General features: G+C 37.7%; 7 protein-coding genes across 7 annotated transcripts; all 7 read left to right on the forward strand.

Moving 5' to 3' along the window:
* Nucleotides 1-63: 63 nt before the first annotated feature.
* Nucleotides 64-1,899, forward strand: LSM04_008879 (Regulator of chromosome condensation; the record flags this gene model as incomplete). The annotated part of the gene is made up of 1 exon (XM_067334334.1): nt 64-1,899. The coding sequence occupies one exon, from the start codon at nt 64-66 to the stop codon at nt 1,897-1,899; it is 1,836 nt and encodes a 611-aa protein (XP_067193428.1).
* A 320-nt stretch (nt 1,900-2,219) lies between these two features.
* On the forward strand, nt 2,220-4,232 carry LSM04_005995 (uncharacterized protein; the record flags this gene model as incomplete). Its single annotated transcript, XM_067334335.1, has 1 exon — nt 2,220-4,232. The coding sequence occupies one exon, from the start codon at nt 2,220-2,222 to the stop codon at nt 4,230-4,232; it is 2,013 nt and encodes a 670-aa protein (XP_067193367.1).
* A 605-nt stretch (nt 4,233-4,837) lies between these two features.
* Nucleotides 4,838-6,643, forward strand: LSM04_000220 (uncharacterized protein; the record flags this gene model as incomplete). The annotated part of the gene is made up of 1 exon (XM_067334337.1): nt 4,838-6,643. One exon carries the CDS (start codon nt 4,838-4,840, stop codon nt 6,641-6,643), a length of 1,806 nt encoding a protein of 601 aa, XP_067193254.1.
* Nucleotides 6,644-7,060: 417 nt separating this feature from the next.
* LSM04_004597 (uncharacterized protein) lies at nt 7,061-9,007 on the forward strand (the record flags this gene model as incomplete). Its single annotated transcript, XM_067334338.1, has 1 exon — nt 7,061-9,007. The coding sequence occupies one exon, from the start codon at nt 7,061-7,063 to the stop codon at nt 9,005-9,007; it is 1,947 nt and encodes a 648-aa protein (XP_067193339.1).
* A 395-nt stretch (nt 9,008-9,402) lies between these two features.
* LSM04_000409 (uncharacterized protein) lies at nt 9,403-11,163 on the forward strand (the record flags this gene model as incomplete). The annotated part of the gene is made up of 1 exon (XM_067334339.1): nt 9,403-11,163. The coding sequence occupies one exon, from the start codon at nt 9,403-9,405 to the stop codon at nt 11,161-11,163; it is 1,761 nt and encodes a 586-aa protein (XP_067193257.1).
* Nucleotides 11,164-11,637: 474 nt separating this feature from the next.
* Nucleotides 11,638-13,704, forward strand: LSM04_001415 (uncharacterized protein; the record flags this gene model as incomplete). Its single annotated transcript, XM_067334340.1, has 1 exon — nt 11,638-13,704. One exon carries the CDS (start codon nt 11,638-11,640, stop codon nt 13,702-13,704), a length of 2,067 nt encoding a protein of 688 aa, XP_067193279.1.
* Nucleotides 13,705-14,263: 559 nt separating this feature from the next.
* Nucleotides 14,264-14,560, forward strand: LSM04_002924 (uncharacterized protein; the record flags this gene model as incomplete). The annotated part of the gene is made up of 1 exon (XM_067334341.1): nt 14,264-14,560. One exon carries the CDS (start codon nt 14,264-14,266, stop codon nt 14,558-14,560), a length of 297 nt encoding a protein of 98 aa, XP_067193312.1.
* Between the last annotated feature and the right edge of the window lie 1,500 nt (nt 14,561-16,060).

Genomic DNA, 16,060 nt, shown 5'->3' on the forward strand with positions numbered 1-16,060 from the left:
CTTATGTTATCTTTATACCTCTTCTTCTTTTTCTTCTTTTTATTTTCTTAGTAAGACAAATCAATGGAAGAATATGTAGCAAACACTCAACAAGGCATACCACAATCCTCCACACGCAAAGCCATCGCTGTTTGTGGGTGTGGTAATGATGGTCGTCTTGGGTTGGGAACGTGCGATTCACAAAACCGTATTACACTCATTCCCTTCTTTCTAAGTGACATCATTAGCAGTGATAATAATAATAATAATAATAATAATAATAATAATAATAATAATAATAATAATAATAATAATAATAATAATAATAACGAGAAAAATAAGAAGAATGGTAATGATGGAAATTTCCCTGGAATCATTCAGTCATTACGTGTAGGTGGATACCACAACTTTGTTATCACCTCAACAGGTGTTTATGGATGGGGATTAAATGAAAACGGACAACTCGGTCTTGGTCGGGGTTCCCCTGCGTGTGTACTGCAACCCACACGTATTCCTTTCTTTGATAAACATCCTGTTTTAGATATTTCCTGCGGTGCTTATCATACCTTTGCGTGGACAGTTGATGGACTCTTTGCTTGTGGTAAGAACGATGAGGGTCAACTTGGTCTCTCTACGGATAGTGATTATATGGAATTCACAATGGCTCTAAACGCTGCTCAAATCAACGGAAATAAGGAGGGGAATGTTAATAATACAGCAATTGGGGAATCAGTTGGAGAATGTCGTTTAATTAAACGTGCCCAGCTAACACATTTAAGTTGTGGAACCCATCATACATTACTTGCATTTCGTGATGTTGAGGTAATAGAAGAAGAAAAAGAAAAAGAGGAAACAAAAGGAACTACTGAATATGAGAAGGAAAAGGTACGACATTTCCCACTTCTTATAGCAGCAACAGGAAAAGGTGACTTTGGTGAACTCGGATATGATGGCGATACCTGGTCTATACTTAAGGCCAAGACAAAGAGAATGCAGTCGGCACTTCAAGTTGAGGTGCAGCATCTGCAACAAAAGGGTTATGAGAATAATACTGTTTCAGATTTACCGGGATTAATTGAAAAGAAATGGAAACCTTTAAAACAGCGTCGAGCGGCGTTTTCTTCTACACGTTTTCAACCTGTGGCTTTACCGATAGTGGTAGAATCCTCTATAATGCCATCAAGTCTATATCCTCTTGACATTGTTAGTCTTCATGCAATGCATTTGCACTCCGCCGTAGTTTTTCGAGACACCTCTACAGGAAAAGGTAATAATAAAAACTTAGGTGCCAATGTAAATACAGAACGTATTAGAACTTTTCATTGGGGATGCTACTATTGTAACGCTGTTGAAGACGATGCTTCATCTATTCCAAGAGAGGAGGAAAAAGGTAGTGTTCGCTTGCATGCTGGAAATGAAACGATTTTTCGTTATCCCATCAATCCCACTTCTAATTTTGAAGTAGAGGTGATGGGAAGTGGTATACTCGGTTTGGGTGAAGAAGACTCATTTGAAACAAGATGGGTTTCACTGCCAATTCCCCATCCGGCAAAAGATCTTACTGTACGTATCATTGATGGGAGAGAACATTATCTTATTCTATTTGAAAACAAAATGGTACTTGGATTTGGTGACAACATGCATGGACAGCTTGCCCTTGATGATACGATTGATGTTGTCCTACGTCCTACTATTGTGATTCAAGTAGGTGATCAAGTGAGATGTCCTCCTCTTCTTAGTCTTTCTACTACTACTACTACTACTACTACTACTACTACTACTACTACTACTACTACTACTACTACTACTAATACTGATAGTACTTCGGAAGATACTTTTTGGACAATAGAGGGTATTTGTGATGTGGCGTGTGGGTTACGCCACTCTGTCTTTGTTGTAGAGGTACGCCCAAGTACGTAGATATACTGTTTTTCTCTTGAGAGAAAAATATATATATATATATAAAGAAAGAATGAACGGGTGAATCAGTGTGGAATTTACAGATACTGCTTATATTTATAGGGTGCGCTTTTTTTTTTGTTGTGAATCCCCCATGACAGAAATTCTACTTTCCCTTACACAAGCTTTTTATCTCTCGTTGTTGATGTTGTTTTTTCCTTTTTACATTACTCTACATCATTTTATTTTCTTCTTCTTTTTCTTTGTTTGAAGGCAGTACGGCACTAGGCGTGGCAAGTGTTTCTGCTGTTCGCCAATCTATCAGACACAGGGCATAATTAATGTTGCGCTTTACAAATGTTTGCGCTATCAGGCGCTGTGGCGTTAGAACCTTAACAAAAACACTTTGTCACTTAGTTTCTCGAAGTTGTAGCTCCCTCAATGGACCCAATTCATATGTTCCTCTACACCCTCAGCTAATTGGAGAGCTAAAAGAGCTCTTAGAACGCGTTCCTTCAGATAAATGGATTTCTGTTGGGTCACTTTATAATGATCTCTCTCTTGATAGTCGTCGACGTCATGTTCGTCCTCATAAAACACTTGCTGCCGCACTTGCAAAGGCAGATGGACTTGGTATTTCATTGAATCATAGTGGTCTTATGTTTTGTAAAGGTAACCCACCAAGAGAGATTGAAGTTACAAAGGATACAGGTACCGGTAATACTTGTAGTAATAGCAACAGTAATTCCAATAGTGGTAGTAGCAGTAGTAGTAGTACTAGTACTCTTGCACAAGGAGCCGTTGTGCATCCTGGAGTTCGATTAACAGTAGATGCAGCAAATGATATGCCTCCAGTTGATTTTTACTACGATGTTGGACTCCGCGAGTACCCACCACCACCACCTGATTTTGATGTTACAACTTCAACTTTGCCTTCTCCAATGGCAACAGGAAGTGATTCTGTTCTTTCGCTTGGTAGATTCGTCTCTTACATTCCTCCATTCTTTGTACCGTTAGAAGAAGTTCTGCAGGAGATGCCAGGTTATACAGAGGAACATATTGAAATGTATTTCACACACCGTGCTTCCGAGATTGTGACAGTGTTTGGAAAAAAGTATATCCGTCTCTATGGTGGTTATGCTAAATTTGCCCTCGATGGCTGTGAAGTGGCGGAAGAGCGATTTGCACGTTATAGACCAAATCCTGTAGCGATGCAGCCATTTGTTGCGGCCTTTGCTGGAGTTACTGGGCGTTGGATGCCACTTCGTATTTTACTTGAACGGGCTGGACACACCGCAGTCTCGGCATTACCGTTTCAAGGGCCCGCGGCTATTATTTACTTTGCACAAATGCAGCATGTGTTTGCCTTTGCGGTGGATCGCGATGGGGGATCGGTGTTGCTGCGGCCACCGGGTTACACTGGACTCGAATGTGAAACCACACCCACACCTAAATCGTGTAATTTTATTTTGCGTCAAGTTCCTCAAGAGGGACAAATAGATATTCGTCAAATTCAAGAATCCATACCTGCTAGTATACAGAGTGAGGTGGAAACGTTTTATGGTACACTTTTACGTTTTTTTCATTTTCACGCGGCTGTGTTTTCTCTCAGTGAGGATGGAGCGGTAGTAATGCGGCGGCGGTTTAAGGATCGACTAGAAAAAGGACAACTCTCACTTGAACAACAATTAGAAATTGCTATTCAAGAACGAAATAAAAAGAAAATTCGTTCTTTACGACGACGTATAGCTTTTAGAAATGATCCATCCAATCCTTTTCATGATCCTGACAACCTCGCACGTGAGCTTCACCGTTATCTTCCTAAAAAGGGTCATGTCCCACTTAAGACATTTCTGAAGAAGAATATTCCAGAAGAGTTACTTAATTATCTTCCACGAAAATTCTGGAACTTTTTTAGTAATTATCCACAATACTTTCAACACTTTGAATACCAAGTACCTGGTCAATGGTGTGTAAGCCGACCCGGTTTACCACTTCCACGTGGTGTAATTAGACAGGATTTCTCAGATGAGGATCTTGTGCGTCTCGTAGCGGAGTACTTGCAACAGCGTGGGGCTAAAGCGTGTTCTAATATTATTCTACATCTCCCTCGTGGGGCACAAGAGGCTGTGCGAAAACGTTTTGGTGGTGTATTTTACCTTGTACAGGCATTTCCACAATACTTTAACGTTGTATTACCTGCTGAAACAGGAAATGTTGTTAGTGCTGCGATGGTTCATTTGGTAGAGCTTCCTGGTGCAGATTTTGGTGGAGGTAGTGGAGGGAAATCATATCATAATAGTGAGATGAAAGATGAGGATGAGGAAAACGAGACCGATGATGATTTTCCATAGCGTTTATAAAGCACTACATATGTTTGAACTGTAAAATATAAAATATTCACATCTACATAAAGAGAAAAGGAAAAAAAGAGGCGAAGTCAGGTGTGGGAGAGAGTGAGAGTGAGAGATGTGTATCTGGTGGCTGGTGAGATGGAATAAAAAGAGGGAGGCGGAAGGCGTTGAAGAAAAGAATATTGTGATAGTTCGATTCGGTAACAACTCTTTCTTATCCTTGTTCTTCTCTCTTTGAAGGGGAAACATCGACAAAGTAATAATATTAATTTAAATATATATATATATATATATATATAAGTAGCATATACTGTATCTTTATTTATCTTGTAACTCTTCTGATACTAAAGAGAAATGGGAGGGGGTTACTTTATTTTTTTTCTGTCTTTCTTTTTTTTTTCTTTGCGTGTTTTATGTGCCCCACTTTTATATCTCACGTCAAGTAAGAGAAAGGTGGAGAAGGGAGGAAAAAAATTATAATATAGTGAGGCTGTATCGGATGCCTCTTGCCTGTTAAAAACAGCGAACCCTGTATAATACGATAAGAGAATCACATAAGTCAAGAATACAAAAAGGAAGAGAGAAAGAGGGGATTAGTGGTACGCATGCAGATTAACCTTTCTAGGCGGAACCTCATCGAGTTTGACTCTTCTGCCTTCACCACAGATGATGATCAAGAAGTTTTACGTTCCATTAAAGAGCTTGATATATCTTTTAACAATTTTTCCACTCTAAAAGGACTACACAGACTATCCACCTTAACAACAGTTGATGTGTCACATAATAGTATTGCGTCCCTTAGAGGACTTCCACTACCATTACGAAAGTTAAATGCCTCTTTTAATGTACTCGGTGATCTACACGGTTTACTTTCGCTGCTTCATTTAGAGATTCTAGTGGTATCGCATAATCAAATAACTAGTCTCCGAGGTTTACCGGCGAAATTGCGTATGATTGATGCCTCAAGTAATCGAATAACTTCAATTATTGGAGTAGAAAAATGCAAGGGATTAGAACAATTAGATATTTCCCAAAATATGATACGAACATCAGAAGGTCTGGAATCCTTAAAGTCACTTCACGCACTTAAATCCTTAACGATGGGTGAGAATCCTATAACGAAAAGTCGTCGTCACCTTTCCACAGTTTTTTCACTTTTACCAAATAGTCTAGAAGTTATAGACTTACCATCATTAACAAGGACAATGCAATCATCTGAAGTTTCTAGCCAAAGTAATATTACACATGATATATCTAGTCCCGCATTATCGCTCAATAATACTAGTTTAAAAGATGCAATTAATCTCTCTGTACTTTCATCCACTAGCACTGGGAAGGTAAGTCATGATAATTCTATCTATGGATGTCAATCGCAGGTTTCATCGCATTTTCATCACATTTCACCAAAATTAAACGGGTCAAACCAAGAGGAAATGGAAAATTTTGTAAACAAGAAATTAGTTTCTTCTGATGGAGTTAAGAAATCCACAGAGGAATCACATTCTTCCGTTCCATCTGTAAAGGTTCCACTCCTTTCCCCGATGGGCACACCCAGCACTGTAAGTACATCACAGGATACGAGTCTCACCCAACAGCATCCCCGAAAAGAAAGAATGGAAAAAAGGCAAGACAAAAAAGTTATCATGGAAGTGGATGTTTCCTTCTCTGAAATACCTACTAAAGGTGTCACAGAGTCAATGGTGGAACGGCTTCAGTCTGAACTAGATGAGTGTCGTAGAGTATGCGCTTTCTACAAGAAGGAAAATGCAGAACTGCGTCAACGTATTCAAGATTTGGAATCGGCAAATAACCAACAAACAAAATCTAAAGTAGAGATATTAGATGGAAACCTTTGGCTACAGTTTCCTTGCGCTTCTGATTCCTCTTCCATAAAAAAGTCTATTCTTCGTGATGCCTTGAAAGGGAAAAGAAATCATCAAGCTCATGGCAATTTTTCAATTAACCCTAAAGGAGAGAAAGTTAGAAAATCTTCAAATGAAACAGGTCTTAATTCCAAAGAGAAGATTTCACAAAATAACCCTCATAGTCTTCAACATAAGGTACAAGAACTACCAGGAGAATTACTTTCTCTAGATGAAAAAGCTGAACTACGTCGTGGGGCTCGTTCATTAGCAGCATTATTTATGTCTCTCTTACCTGGATCAACTAATAGTTCAAGTCAATTAGGTAGTGTATCTGCTGGGGATGCTAATAATGGTAATCACCATATGCAAACATCTCCTTCCCGTGAAAGTGGGACGGATTATAACCACAACAACCGTGCTCCATACATTTCAGAACGAGAACAAGAACAACAAGAGCAAGAAAATAATACAACAGCTGGAAGACGGAAACGTACAGTGTCATTTGGCGGATTTGCGTATTACTCACCCCCGTCATGGCAAACGTAGATATGATACTGGCATTACCTTGCAGATCATTCTTGTTTTTGGTGTGGTGTTTTTTTTTTTGTTTTGTTTCAGAAAGCGTCTGGATTTGTATGTATATGTTTTTGATGTTTTTTTTTGTTTTTATGTGCTCTCAGAGTATTGCCTTATGTCTGTGAATTGTTTTTGTGTATGTGTGTTTATTGTCGTTCTTTTTGTTGTTGTTGTTGTTAGTGTTTTTACTCTCTTACTCTAAAGTTGTTTTTTTTTTAAATCTGTTGTGTGGAACATCCATGTATATGTTTCTGAGTAGCAAAAAGCGTATGGACGCTACAATATAAGTTTTACAACTTTTCTTTATTCTTGTTATTTATTTGTTTTGGGGTTTTTTATTTAATTTTCTTCTTTAGGCGGAAAAGAGAGAGAGTGTGTGTTGGGGTAATGTCTCAATCAAGGCCTGTAAAGGGTGATGATGAGGGTTTTAAGCAGCGAAAGGGGCGTATTGGGATTGATAGTCCTACAAATTGCTTGATACTACACTCCTTTGATAACCAAGATACTGTACCAGTGACGTGTGTAGCTGATACTCATCAATCAGATGAATTACACAATAAACCCCCATCTTTGATTGCTTTAGCGGGGAATGAAAACGGGACAGTGATGACATTTGGATGCTGGAATGGAAAAGTACTGAGAAGAACACAAGAAACCGATATACCATCTGTAACGGCATTGTTGGTAATACCATCATATTCATTAGTCTGGTGTGGGGATGAAGAGGGAGGTATTACTGTTTTTCGACTATCTGTAGAGCAAAGAAGTGACGATCCTGGAGTTTGTACTCCTCCTATTTTATCGTGTAAAACAGGTCATTCCTCTAGTATTACGTGTCTTATAACAGATGGTAATAATTTTGTCTATAGTAGTTCTATAGACGGTATAATTACTTCATGGAAGTTGCAGGAAGCAGTTAGTTTAATTAGAAAGGTTGGACAGCATACAGGTAAATTGTCTCAGATTCTTACAATAGATAATAAGTATCTTTTATCAGTGGGGCCGGATTCTCCTGCAGTTCACGTCTGGTCATTAAGAGAAGAAGAGGGAAAAGATAAAGAAGAACCAACACGAAATGTATTCGCTCTTCGTGGTCATACTGGTGGTGTACTTTCTTCCCTTTATTTAGAGGGATCTTGTAATAGGGTTGGTACTCTTTGGAGTGGTGGAGATGACTGCTATATTCGCATTTGGGATTTAAATGACCCTGTACACCTTAATTGTCGTATTGCTTCAAATAGTATGGATATGAAAATGTTAATAAACGATGATTCAATAAGTGAAAATGAAGAAGAAATGGATGAATCTATGCAAGATAACTCTATTCGTATGCTTATTGGACACAAGAGTCCAGTTGTTGCTTTACGTGAAGCTCATGGAGTGGTTTTTTCATGTGATACATCAGGTTCTTTTTTGGCTTGGAATCCTGTTCGTTACTGGCTTCTCCATGCCTTTTCAGTGCCTCTTGGAATAGGACTACAGAGAGTACCATCTATTGCTGGTAATAACGATGATATTACGGAAGTTAAGGAAACTTTTAATACTACTGAAGTTGTTTGTGGGGCACGATGTCTTGGTTTTATGGAGGGTTTCTATTGGATTATGGATACTATTAACGGTCCACGGTGTGTATATATGCCAAGTCATCCACGTCTTAGAAAATCGTTGTGCTATAATGAAGCAGATATTCCAGATAATTCTAACGAAATTATAGATGAAGGTGTTATGATGAATGGATTTGTAAATTATATGCAAGAAACATTAGATTTCTTTTTTTATTACATAAAACTTCATAGTGAAATCTTCACTAACTCTGTCAATACTCAGTTACTTGATCGAAATAATAATAATAATAATAATAATAATAATAATAAGAAGAAGAAGAAGAAGAAAGAACTCTCCATTTCTCCTGTGGTAGTTGAGACAAGTCGCTATCCCATACAGTCATCATCGTCATCTTCATTAAATAACTTAATCCAGGGGAAAGTAGAAAAGGATTACAATGATTGTATACTTCCTTCAGTACAGATGAACTCCACTGATGTGAACAAGGCACAAATGCAGCCAATGGATTTGGAACGGAAACGTCAAGAACTCCAAGAGGAGGCGGATCGCCTCAATGGTAAGACTCTGGCACTTGACCGAATGCGGGCAGAACTTATAGAAATGAAAAAACAGCAAGAGTTCCGTGATGCTGCACGTGAAAATCTTATCCAATATCTAATGAAGCGAGAACAAGAACGAGAACATCAGTTGGCCCAAGTACGTACTGAACTTTCTTTCCTACGACTCAGGTATGCTGATTGGGGTGGTGTAGTGGAAGACCACATCTAAGGAATGGGAGATAGTCTGAAACCATTGATTTTTGGTGTGTATGTGTGTGTGTGTGTGTGATTCTTTTGTTTTTACTTCTGGGTCAGTGTTAGCACTATTGTTTGAAGTCTTCTTTTTATTTTCTTTATTTGGTTTGAAGTTGTGCTCGTACTTTTTATTACACAAAAATTGATAATGTGACTCACTGATAATTATATGATTTTTTTTTTTTTACTGTGCAAGACACATACACATGTGCATTATGGGTTCCCGTTTCTTTATTTATATATGTAATTTATAAAAAAAAAAACGTGCATTGAAAATTTTTAGCTGGTGAAACTACTACCTAATTAGACTAACTCCATAGAAAAATAAAAAAACCAAAACAAAAGCAAGAATAATAGTAATAATAATAAATGTTTCGGCTTCATCGCATTCTACGTAGATTGCCTTTTGAGCCAATGGCTTTGTCAGCCTTTGAAACCATGGAACGCGCATCCACTACCTCTTCAGGGACTCAAACAACATCAACAGCATGCGCTTCACAAACTCCATTACATTTTATTTCTCCTAAACACGATGGTGTTCGTATAGTTTCATATGTTAGTGAACGTGCAGAATCGCAAAAATCTACATGTTTTTCTAGATTTGGAAGACCTGTACATGGTATGTTCTGGATTGAAGAAGAACTACGACTCTTACGTTGGCTCTGCGGAGACCCTCGATTGGTATTAGATGGGGAATTGTATATTCATAGAAAATCATCTGATGATTCCGATAATGAAAATGGTGTAAAAACTGGATTTTTAGCAGTTTCAGCATTAGTACATCGCCTGCGTGGACCTAAATCCGCCTGTTCAACAGAGGAAGAAGCTCTTAGCTACGTTGCCTCATTACCTCGTTACTGTATATTTGATATTGTTTCATTTCAACCCTCTGATAATATTAATTTAAAGAATGAAAATAATGGAAGAGGACTTTCACAAATTGAAAAGGAACGATTAATGATTATTCTTGAAGTAATGAAAGCTAATCATATTTCGGATATGGAAATGCTTCGAGTTATTCCTAATTATTCAGTGTTTTCTCAACGACTTAAAGCGATGCATTTCTTAATGAGTCTTTTACAAAGAGCATACTCCTCCCCCATTTTATTTCCGGGAAGAAATTCTACCAATACTAATGTCACAGGTTCCGCTTCTACAGTCTCTCATTCATCTAAATCAAATAAACGAATTAAACGTAGAGGAACTGCGGATACAAAAAGTATTGGAGGAGAATATGTTCAGCTTATTCAATACTCGGTTCTTCGTTCTCTTGAGGATGCGAAGCGTGTGTATTTGGATAAGTATGTATCAAATGGATATGAGGGGGCTGTTATTCGAAGTGCAACAAATATGTATGAGGTGAAAGAAAAAGAAAAGGGTATGTTACTTGGTTTATTGGAGCCTATGCTTCCTGGTAGTGAAAATTTAGTGGTGAACGCTAAGGGTTCACGACGACGAGGAGAACATATACATAATGAAGAATCTACTTCACTTCTTTGTACATATACCAGGGATAACGTTGCTACTACATTAAATGGTGATACATCTAATGTGAATGAGATAGAACAAAGTAAGGCAGAGGATGCTAATCATGAAGAGATTGCAAAAGTAGTGTTGAAACGGGCCAAACAAAATGGCAAGCGAAGTAGCACAGTAGTAAAGTTACTCCCATTCTGTGATAAGGAATATGCGATTCTGAAACCACTCTTGAAAATACCCTCTAGTAATCCACGAAGTCGTAAACTCGTGAGTATTCCTCTTTCTTCTCTTAATGGAGGGCGTACTGCAATTACAACTCCCAAAACAACTATTGGAAGAGCGGCATCAGAGAAAAATAAGAGTAGTGACGTTGTGGTCTTTTACGGACTTCAATGCCTTAGTGATACCGGTCGCGTGTTTAACGTTCCATTGCCAAAGATGGATGTAGCCAAACAGCGGTCCCTTTTGAATCATCTCTTGGAAGTCACTGGAGGATCTAAAAAGAAAGGGAAATCAGAGATTCAACAGATGGGTCGACGATCCTTAACAGGTCTGTATGCTACTGTGAAGTTTCCCACTCTTACAGAGTATGGAATTCCACGTTTTGGTCAAGTGAAGGCTATTCGTGGTGGGAAGGGATGGTTTATGTGAAGATGTTTCATTGATTATGTTACGGTTAATATACTCACCAACTTTTTTTCATAGATATTTATTTATTTATATCTATATATATTTGTACTTCCAGATGCGTAGAAGTATATATTTAAAAAAACAAAAAAGGAAAATATGCATATAATCCGATTATCCAATTTTGTTATTATTATTGTTATTTGTTTTTGCTGTTTTTGATTATTACTATTCTTTTATGAAACCAGTATATCTCTGTTGGTCTAAACTTCCTATATCAATTTGCTCTTATAATTTATAAGTGGTTTCTGTACCTATTTTTGTATTGCTAATATCATTTCTTGATTATTTTTCATTCTCTCCACTTCTTCTTTTTTTAAAATAATTTATCTTCAAAAAGAAGAAGCAGGGAGGGGAATATATTTTAAACGAGGGCACGTAAAGAAAGAAAAGGAAAAATAAGTTAAAATAAATAAATAGTAATAATAATAATAAAAGATGGGAAAGAAAGCCACATTTGAGCGAGCACATCAAAGACAACTGCGGCATACGAGAGAACAGCGTGATCGTAAGACTGCGGCTGTTAGGGCAACACGCCGTGGTGAGGATTCCAGTGTACGTCTCATTCAACGTACGGTTCCTACAAGGGCATTTGTTTCGGATGAAAAAAAGAAAATGCTTGTAGAGCAGTTTGCGCAAGCCTGTCGTCTTCCTGCCACATGTGAAGACCTTTGCACTTTACTTCGTCAAGCAGGTGGTGGTGAGGAAACACACGATACAACTGTCTCTCATAAACGATCACGTGATAATGGGGTAGAAAATGAATCTGTTTTATCTTCTATTATTGATGCATTTCTTCAACTTGAGAACCAGGCTGCAACTACAGCAGATGAGGGTGATGATGATGATAATAATATTAATAATAACAATAATAATGAAGAGGAACCTGTTTCACTTTTAGAGGATGTTATTCAAAATGAATGTGGAGGACGTGTGGTTTGCGCTTTAATATCTGCTATAGACACTTGTAAATGTGAAAAGAAGTTAGCTGTATTGGATACTATAACTAAACTCTTTGAAGAGAATGAAACATTGTATGGACATTTTGTGGCTTGTAAAGTTATGAGCTCATTGGTTCAACATGGTGATCGTTCAATACAAAAAAGAATTCTCCAAGTTTTACGACATCATGCTGTAACAGCAGAAGAATTACAGGCTCAACTCCGCAATCGTCATCCTTCTGTGACTATACTACACCTTATTGAACACTTCCCCACAGAAACAGCTGCATGGATAGGTGATGCATTGTGTGTCACAAAAAGTGATGAAAAAAGTAATAAGGAAAAAGAAGAAGAAGAGCAAGAAGAATTAATTTCATTAATTCTTGATCCTGTGGCATCACCTGTTATACGTGCTTTCTTTCTTCGATCAAATTCTCGTATTGCTTTTTTGAAATCTATTGATATTTCGAAACTTTTAGAAAGTAAACGAGGTTGTAAATTTTTGCAAGAGGCTTTGTCTTCTGAAATTTCAAATTGGTCTTCAACTGAAGCAATTGAAGTATTAGATGTAGTTATGCCTCTATGTGAAGAAAAAATTGTGGAAATGTGCACTTCAAGTAATGCTAATTTTGTTGTTCAAGCTATTTTCGGACTTATTTCTCATACTGGAGAAACGGTAGCAAATGAACGTTTTAAACGTCTTTTGCATTTGTTAGGTCCACATTTAACTTCATTAATAACTCATCATATTGGGGTCCATGTGGTAGTAAACTTTGTTATGAAAACTCTTACACTCACTTCAAAGTCTTTGGTTGAGGAAATAGCCACTACTCTTATTACACGATATAATGTGTCAGAAATGTTAAGAGACACAAATGGCAGTTTGGTTGTACGAAAACTTTTGCCACTTTGCAAAGTAAAAAATTCTAAAATTGGTCAGTTACTTACAAATGCTTTTGAAAGGGAAATAACTTCTTTAATATATGAACCTATTGGAAATTTAACATCTCAAGAATATATTAAGATTTGTGGAGCGGAAGAACTTGCTCGTAAACTTATCAAAAATGATGAATTATTAAGTATGGCTCAACATCCTTACGCTTCTCATGTTATAGGATGTCTTTTTGATCATGTTGGAGCGTCTACACATACGAGTCTCTGTAATGCTCTTCGTCCACATGTTGTAAATCTATCAAAACATTTAAATGGTCGTTTTGTTGTTGAAAAAGTTATTCATACAAACCGTGATATATGTGATCTTCTTCTTCGCGAGTTTACGGCTCTCGCATGTGAAAAGGGAACGCAACACGTTCTTTGTACTTTGGTGGCTAATTTGGATCAACGTGGTAAACAACGGGTAATCCATTCCGTGATTTCTGGACTTTATAATTTGGCAACTCAACAGTGCAGCTCTGTTGTTTTACAAAAGTTGATGCAAACAGATACCACAGTGTTACAAGCAGTAAAAGAAGAATTATCGAAGAAGCCGCATCTTCGAAATAATCTCGCTCAAAACTTTTTCGGTAAATTTGTTGTTCAAATAAGTGAAGGGAGTGAAAAATGAGTGAATTTTAGAATTCAAGGAACTATCTCTCTTCTTCCTCCTCTTCTTCCTCTTCATGAAAAAGAAAAAGAAGAGGAGGAAAATGTTAAGTCTGATTTAAGAGAAATACAAAAAAAAGTAAAAAAAAGGAAAAGAAAAAAAAAACGATTAACACTCGCTTTGTGGAAGCCGTCTTTTGTTTGTTTGTGTTTTTTTTTTTGTCGTTATTGGTGGCGATGGTTGTGGCGATTACTATTAATATGCTCATCGTCGTTGATTTTCTTGTGCCTCCGCAGTGTTTGTAGAAAAAAAATAACATTCACCCATACATGCAACAATAACACCAACAGTAGTAATAATAACTGTTAAAAAAATATATATAATACGAACTAACAAATAAATACTGGGAGGTCAAGCACCTACCACATTAATAATGGCAATAATAATAATAATAATAATAATAATATTGGGAGTTACCGTTATTGTTATCTTTGTTTCACTTTATTATTATTTTTTTACTTTTTCTTCTATTTTCTACTTTTTTTTCCTTTTCCTATCAATAGGTTTGTTCGGTGGACGAATGGAGGGCGGTGTGGCGCCCAACCCTCCTGAGCAGGAGGCCGAGGAACGCAACAAAATAGAAGCAACGCAGGCGGAGGTTCTTGCCCGGCCCACGGCTTTGCGGGAGGAACTCGGGGCGGTTCTCTCGCGCTCCTCCGCTCTCTCTGGTGAATGTGTTTCCCTTCCGTCCCGTTGTCGGGGCCTCGTTCGCGCGGTTGGGGCGGAACTTGGGCTTCTGGAGGGGCGGGTGAAGGCATGTCGCGCCCGTGCGGCCGCGCTGGCGGAGGGCGAGGGCGTCGCCACGCTAGGAAAGTAGGGTGTTCGTTATTTTTTTTTTTTTCTTTTGTTCTTCCCTCCCTTTCGTCTTGTCGAGATGTTTTCTGCAAACGGTTGTGCGGCCGAGTGGCTTTTTTTTTTTTCTCTCCTTTTTTTCCGCCCAAAACCCCTGATACACACTTTAGGGGTCGGAAAAAATAAAAAGGAGGAGGGCAATGAAAGAGAGAAAAAAACTTTTGACGAGAGTGGGGTTTGAACCCACGCCCTCGGAAGGATTGGAACCTTAATCCAACGTCTTAGACCACTCGACCATCTCGCCACACGGGAAAAAACAAACCAAAAAAGGAAATAATTCTAATAATAATAATGATAATAACAAGAAAAGAAGATGGAATATGGGAAAAGTGCGCCGTCCGGGAATCGAACCCGGGTCAATACCTTGGGAGGGTACCATCATGCCACTAGACCAACGGCGCCACATCGCGAGGGGTTTTATTACCATTGAATAAAATTAGAAAGAAAAAAAAAAATATATATATATATATATATATATCAGGGTTCAGGGGAAACTCCTCCAAAAAAAAAATAAAATAAATTTCCATATACATCCGCGCAGGGGGAAGCGAGTATAATGAATTCATTTTTTTTCTTTTTTTTTTTTTTTGGAGGGGACGCGCCTCAAAAAAACGAAAAAAAAAACAAGGAAACGAGCAGGAGAAGGACGCCAGCCGGATAGAAAATAGGGGAGGAAGGGGTTGGCAAACACGGGGCCGGATTTGTTTTTTTCTTCTTACTCTCTTGTTGTTCCCGTCTCTTTTTCTCCGGGCGGATTCGCCGCCGTTTATTTATTTATTGTTTCGGTTGGTGGTCGCCTTTGGCTGGGGACGGCGGTGGTTGACATTCTTGTTTTTTTCGTGGCCCTCGTTGGTGGGTGAATGGTGTCCGCCGTCTCCAGGGTTCAGGAGAAAATGAATAACACTTGGAACTGGTGCATGGCGGCATCCCTTCTTTCTTTTTTTGTTTTTGTTTGGTGGAATTCATGTTTGGGTTTTTTTTTCTTCCTTTTCAGGATGGCTTAATTTTTTTTTTTTTATACATCTATTAACGGAAGACAAATTCTCCTTCACATTTCCTTTTTTATTTTAACGAATACGAACAACAACAACAACAACCGAAACATAAATTAATATTTCTGCTGTGTGTTTATTTATTTCATTTTTGGAATTTAAAATTTTTATATGCATTTATGATTTTTTTTCTTTTTTGATGAATATATATTCTTCCTATTTTTCCCTCCATAATAACCATTAATTCTTTTTTCTTTATTTATTTATTTTTCTTTACATTTCTTGATAATGATATCCAAAAAAAAAAATACTTAATTAATCACAGAGTAAAGCGATAAATAAAGGGAAGCATATAATAAAAGAAAAAAAAGAAGAAAACAAGAGAAATACCATATTCAAGGGGAAAAAAAACAAAGGGAAGCAAATTCAAGGGACATAAGAAGAGAAAAGAGGAAAAAAAAAACGAAACAAAA

This window comes from Trypanosoma melophagium (genome assembly GCF_022059095.1).
Source record: "Trypanosoma melophagium isolate St. Kilda chromosome Unknown ctg17segment0, whole genome shotgun sequence".
NCBI classification, from domain to species: domain Eukaryota; phylum Euglenozoa; class Kinetoplastea; order Trypanosomatida; family Trypanosomatidae; genus Trypanosoma; species Trypanosoma melophagium.